At 47.6% G+C, this 6,631-nt stretch overlaps 1 protein-coding gene across 2 annotated transcripts in view; it reads left to right on the top strand.

Annotated features, from left to right (window-relative positions):
- Window positions 1-3,452: 3,452 nt before the first annotated feature.
- The window catches only part of CPPED1 (calcineurin like phosphoesterase domain containing 1), a 77,527-nt gene continuing 74,348 nt past the window's right edge, over window positions 3,453-6,631 (top strand). The window contains exon 1 of one of the 2 annotated variants that reach the window (XM_033101913.1): window positions 3,453-3,637. In XM_033101913.1, coding sequence (XP_032957804.1) covers window positions 3,568-3,637 — 70 coding nt within the window. In that variant the 5' untranslated portion in view covers window positions 3,453-3,567. Of the gene's footprint in view, window positions 3,638-3,782; window positions 3,897-6,631 lie in introns of those variants that run through there. The other variant, XM_033101914.1, reaches the window with a different exon arrangement.

The following is a 6,631-nucleotide window of genomic DNA, read 5'->3' as shown; positions in this document are numbered from 1 at the left end:
TAGAAATTCTTTCTACCAGGAAAGTATTGCTTTATCTGCTTTGAATCTAATCACCTGCCCAATTTGTATTTCTCCTTAGGCAAATTGGTCAGATGGTCTAAAAATCATATGAGAAGGCTAAGTGTAATATCTAGGGGTCAGGATGTAGTACAGGAAGTCTTGTGGTCATTAGTCTTACTTTCTAAAGTTACTCCTAAATAAAATCCATGGGATACTAGATTAGCTATGGGAAAAAGGGAGAGTCACCAGCCAAGGTCCTGAGAAGAGAAAGGCCTTGGTCCTTTCCACACAGTTTAAGAAAACCAGCATGGCAGAACTGGGCAAGGGAAAGAATGGAGCATGAAGCAAGAAAGGTGAGCATACACCAGATGGAGCAGGGCATTTGTGACTCCCCTTGGGTTACAAAACTGGTGCGTGCAAGGGTGGGAATTTGACTCCAAGCAGCAAAAACCCACAGAGACGACAAAGGAACCAGAAACAGACTTTCCTCTAGATATACAGCTCTAGGGCTAACATTCACTTAGAACCTAGCGTGTGTCAGACACTGGGTTACGAAAATAGTTAACGCACCCACCCTGGATGGATCTTTCAGATTCCCACTTGGGAGCTTAAATTTAAAAGGATAATACATTTTGAAAAAATACTAGAGTCCATATTAGAATAACCAGATTGATCTTTCTGAGAAATAATCATTAATTTGTCTGGGAAGGCAGTAGAGCATTGTGGTTAACTGGGGAACTTCAGGGTTTGAAAGGACTGATTCAAATCTTAGTTCTGCTATTTAATTGTTGTGGCAGGCAGTTTATAATATCTTCGAGGGATTCTTACCTCCGATATTTGTCCCCTAATGTAACCCTTTCACTTTGATTGCGGACTGGCCTAGTGACTTGCTTCTAACCAATAAAATATGGCAAAAGATGGGATGCCATTTCTGTGATGAGGGTATGTAAGATGCCAAGTTCTGTCTTGCTAGATTCTCTCTTACTGGCTTTGATGGAGTAAGCTGCCATGTTGGAAAGGGCATGTGCCAAGGAACCGAGGGCAGCTTTCAGCCAACAGCCAGCAGGGAACTGAGGCCCTCAGGCTAATAACCCTCGAGGAACTGAGTCCTGCCAACAACCAACCATGTAAATGAGCTTGGAAGCAGATCCTTCCCCAGTCAAGTCTTCAGATAAGACCACAGCCCTGGCTGACATCTTGATTGCAGCCTGTGAGAACCCATGAGCAGAGGACTTCACTAATCTGTACCTGAACTCCTGACCCACAGAAACTGTAAAATAATGAATATTTGCTGTTTTAAGCTGCTAAGCATGTGATAATGTGTTATGTAGCAATAGATAACTAATACAGGTACAAGGCCATCTTGGGCAAGCCACGAAACCTCTCTGAGCCCAAGTTCCTCATCATATGATGGGGATACCAATGCTTACCTCTCAGCGTGGCTGTGAGGACTCAATAAGCTAAATGCTCAACATGGTAGCTGGCACCAAGTAAGCTTACTTTCGTATTTACTTTTAAAGTAAAATGTCATTTCTTTTATGCATTTGAGATTAAGGAGGGAACATAAGGAAGATTACATGGAGGTGGGAGAAAGCAGGGCGGATATCAGACAGCCTACAGGATAGTTAAGATTATGCGCTCTCTTGAAGGTGGTCATGCTTTAAAAGGAGTGGTTTGAAGGGGAGCGTCTCAAAAATGTAGTTACCTAGAAATAATGGACTGGGCTTGCTTAAGGCAAAGATAAGCCTTTTACTGAAGAAGTTGTAGGCCTCGGGCATGGCTACCCACCGTGACCTGCCCAGTTGGGAATTTATGATTACAGTACCCTGTGAGGTTACTTTCCATAGAACCCCTTTTTGTCTACACTGTAATCCTATGGCAGCAGTGCAATTCTGAATTTACTCATCATCACTGCCAATAGAGCTGTGCCCAGCCACTGCCCAGGGTCAAAATGGGGTTATCCTGAAAAGATATTTATAATCCATTCACTTATTTATGCAACAGCCATTGGAGTATTTATGCCTCAGTCACCCTGCTTGGTGAGCAAGACAGTCAAGGTAACTGCCCTTGTGGTCCTTACCGTAGAGTTGGGAAAGACAACTTCAAAGAAACAGTTACACCTGTAAACGTATCATTAGCAACTGTGCAAAGGGATGAGGGACAAGAACAGAGTGTGATGAAAAGAATGAGGGAGATGAGTTTAGCTCAGAAGAGTGTGTGCCAGCATGGAAGGGAAGGCTTCTCTATGAAGGGTGATTTAAGCAGAGACATTGACGTTCAAATGAGCAGATACATTCGAAGGAGAAGGAACCGCATATACAAGGGGAAAATGAATGTGCGTGTTTAAGGAACTGAAAGAGGATGTGTGGCTGCAAAGTTAGTGGGAGACAGGCAGGGGCTGGATCTTGCAGGACCTGGAGGCCATATTAGAACTTTCGATTCTCATTTATTCATTTTCTCCTTGAATATTTCCCGAGCATCTTTCACTGGGCCAGGCCATACTCAGGGAGTAGGGATATAGGGATTCATAATAATGTTAATGATAATGGCTAATATTCATTGAGTACTTACGACTTGCTATGAGAACTATTGTTTTAAGTACGTCGATGCACCAACTCATTTAATCCTCCCAGTGAACCTATGCTGGGAGGTTAGAAACGAAAGAATTTTAGTTAGGATTTGTATTTTTAACAACTTTGACAAACGCTGGTTTAGCAGTTCAGCTCAGTGGCTTTTGCCGGACAGATCCTCATGTGGGTCAGTCACAGCTTTGCTGCTTTTGTAGATGTGTCGCTTTGTGTAAGCGGCGTCACCTCTCTGAGCGTCAGTTTCCTCATCTGACAAATGAGGGTAATGATACAGCACGATCTCCTAGGGCTGTGGTGCATATTAAGTGAGAGGCACGCAAAGTGCTTAGAGCGGGGTCCGATGTGGAGTGAGTGGTGATGGTGGTGGTGGTGGCAGCATGGTCACGAGTGGGAAGATAAGATGCCTCGTGATTAAGGGTCATAGATCACAGCTGGGGCTTGGAGGACTGTCCTGAGACAGGACCCCGTCCTTTTGACCGTAAGGTAGGCTTCCCAGATAAAATACAGGCGCCCAGTCCGATTGGGATTTCAGACAAACAACAAAAACATTTGTAGCCTAAGTATTATACCTCCCAAAGACTGCATGGGACATACTTATATTAAACAATCATTTGTTGCTTATCTGGGCGTCCTGGATTTGTATTTGTTAAACCTGACAACCCCAACTTTAGGGAAGGCCTGGCCGCCCAGCCGGAGCCCAAAGACACCCCCCGTACGCACGCCACGCGTGCCCCCGATGACAGCCTCCACTCGCCAGGCGCCCCAATCGATCCTAGATGGGCCTCCCAAGCTTCCGCCCCGCCCAGGCAGCACTAGAGGCGCGCGGAGCGGCCGAGCCCCGCCTGCCCGTCACCCGCCCCGCCCCGCCCCGCGCGGAGGGTACCTCGAGCCGCCCGGCCGAGCCCGGCAGTTGGCTGTGTGGAGTCGCGTCTGTCCCTCCCACGCAGTGTACTCAGGCGAGGCCAGAAACTCACTCACCATGTCGGCTGAGGAGGCGGGGGGTGTTTTCCACAAAGCCCAGGGCAGGACCCTGGACGCATTTTCCGCAGGTACTGCCAGTCCTTCTCCGGGGACGGGGGGTGACTTCAGGGCTGCGGAACTTTTCGCCGGGGGAACCTTCAGCCCGGGTGCGCGCACCTCCAGCCGGATCCTCTGGGGGCTGCACCCCGGGGCTGGGGACCACAATAAACGCACCGCCCGCTTATAGGGCTTCCAGGGGCGCTATGGAGAGAAGAATGTCACGTTAGGAGTCTGGTCATGGAACCTCGCTGGCCTTGACCCATCTTCCTCGAGACACGAGAAGATAGAGTAAGGCAGCAAAGCAGTTACTAGCGTGGACTCTGCAGTTGGACTTGGTTTCCAAGCCTTGCCTTGGACTCCTTACTTAGCAAGTCTGGGCCTCAGTTTCCTTATCTGTAAAATGGGAATAATAATAGCAAAGTTCTGTGTGACACTGCATTATGTCCCTGGGGCATGTTAGATACCGCAATTTTCATTATGGTTGTTCACCATGATGATTATACTATGTAATCACGGTTATTTATAATATGAGTCATCCAACAGTGCCCAGCAGAACAGTGGAAAGGGAAGGCAGTCAGGAGTTGTGTTCAAATTAAATGCTTGACCTTTGACTTTAGATAATTTGCCTCACTGTAAAAATGGGTTTGTTAGTACCTCCTAGGTAACTGATTAAACAGATTATTCATTTAGTAGATTCAAAGTATTTTTGTAACCCAGTGTCTGACACACACTAGGTTCTAAGTGAATGTTAGCCCTAGAGCTGTATATCTAGAGGAAAGTCTGTTCCTGGTTCCTTTGTCGTGTCTGTGGGGTTTTGCTGCTTGGAGTCAAATTCCCACCCTTGCACGCACCAGTTTTGTAACCCAAGGGGAGTCACAAATGCCCTGCTCCATCTGGCGTATGCTCTAACCTTTCTTGCTTCATGCTCCATTCTTTCCCTTGCCCAGTTCTGCCACGCTGGTTTTCTTAAACTCTGTTGGAAAGGACCAAGGCCTTTCTCTTCTCAGGACCTTGGCCGGTGACTCTCCCTTTTTCCCATAGCTAATAGGTGGGCTGGTGGGCCTGGCTCGTTCTCGACCCTGACACCTTACTGCAAGTTTAGTCACTTCCTCACACACACTTTCACTGGCTACCCTTTCTAAAATAGGGTTCTCCTGTAATTCCCTGTTTTAAAACCTTGTTCTCTTCTTTCTTTGCGACTCTTAGCGGGGAGTGGCAAGGTTCTGGAAGAGCATGTGGGGGGTCAGAAATATAGCCGTGGGGGATTTTGGAAAAGACAATATTCTGTAGTGCCCATTCTCTAAATATTTTAATATGCCTTATTTCCCCCTCAATATGAAATTTTGAGATTTATCCATGTTGACATAAGGAGTTCACTCATTTTCCTACTGGGCAACATTCCATTGTGTAAACATATACTGTACTTTATGTATTTGGTTGCTGGATAAGGTATCATCCCTTTGTCTTCCCAAATCTGCTGTCTGCCTTCTCCACTGTGCTACAGGAGGTTGAGCTCTATGGACTTCAGTGGGCTCCTTGTCCTCTGGCTTCCGGATGAGTTCAGCCACTGGGGACTCCCAACCAGAGAGCAGAGGGAGGGGGAGCAAAAGTCAGGGTGTTTACTCGCTCAGCTCACTCCCTGTAGGGTTGCCTGGGACTGGCTGTATTCCTTACTGAAGGTCACTGCTTCTTTCAAGGTAGCCTTTCCTCTGGGACTTTGTTTTCAGATTTGGGTAACCGCTTCCTCCCTCCCTCCTTTCAGATGTAGGAGGGACAACAGCTCTGCTTTTTCTGTCTTTGGGCTCCCAAACTGTCCCTCGTAGTTCTTCTGCACTGAACTCATCCCAAACAGCCCCTTTTGAAACCCTCCTTTAATTATCCCCATTCGAGTATGTCAGCTATGTCCTGCTAGCGTTCCGATATAACTGGACATGGACTTGTTTGTTTTTCACTCTTGGTAACAGTGCTGTTATGAACATTCTTGCACAAGTCTTCTGTGGACACGTGGTAAGTTTCTCTAAGGCATACCCAGGAGCGAAGTTCTGGGGTGTAGGGTATAGTCACCCCCAGCTTTACTAGATCGTGTCGAAACGTCTTCTAAAGCCCTGACATCAGTTTACACACCTGCCAGCAGTGAGTGACTGTTCTTTGTTACTCTGCTATCTCTCGTTTTCAGTTCAAGAAGTATCTATTATGTTCCTATTGTAGCGTCTAGTATCTTGTGGAGAGTAGAAGAAGAAGGGGGTGGGGAAGGCAGCTTTATGTCCTGAGGGGCTCGTAATCTCGGCCCAGAGCTGTGGCCCAAAAAATAATTCTTGGCCACTGGGGTGCTCCTTCGGCCACTGCAGTGGGAGGAGTCTGGATTTCAAGCGTTGGTCCTGCGTGATGGTGGGGCCGTTAACTGAAATCAGGGAGTAAGGGGTAGGGTCAGATTTGATGGGGTTGATTTGGGGAAGTGGTGGCTTTGAGGTGCCATCAGGAAATCAGAGGCAGCTGGGTGTGGAGGTGTGGATGCCATCCCCATAGAGAGTCCATGGTGTTTCTGTAGCAGGACGTGGCATTGCTAAGGGGAAAAGTGTGGCGTGGTGGACGATGGGTATGTGTCTGTGTGTGTAACTTGAGGATGTACCAGTGTTTATGGGGAGGAAGAAGAGAAAGACACTGCAGTCCTCAGCAGGAAGCAGCCAGGGGTTTTGGAAGGTAAAAGCAGGAGCAACCTTGGCACCGTCGTTGGGGAGGAGGGCGCAAGGCAGATGACACACAGGGTCAGATGTCGAGACGTCTACGTGAGTGGTACCTGAGCAGAGGATGGCAGGTTTGATTGTTTCATCACCTGGAAGAGAACAATTTCAGCGAGTTGTAGGCGGACACCTGGAATGGTAGGTAGGGGGTTATGATGTGAAGTCAGCAAGGGCAGCATTCTGTTTGGAGCCATGTGGTGACGCGAGGTGACATGGTTCAGTAGCAGCTTCAGGAGGAGCAATGCTGAAGGAGGGCTTGAAATAGTAATAAGGACGATGGGA

This window comes from Rhinolophus ferrumequinum (assembly GCF_004115265.2).
Source record: "Rhinolophus ferrumequinum isolate MPI-CBG mRhiFer1 chromosome 15 unlocalized genomic scaffold, mRhiFer1_v1.p scaffold_54_arrow_ctg1_1, whole genome shotgun sequence".
In the NCBI taxonomy this organism is placed as follows: Eukaryota; Metazoa; Chordata; class Mammalia; order Chiroptera; family Rhinolophidae; genus Rhinolophus; species Rhinolophus ferrumequinum.
This window is presented reverse-complemented; position numbering and strand designations above follow the sequence as displayed.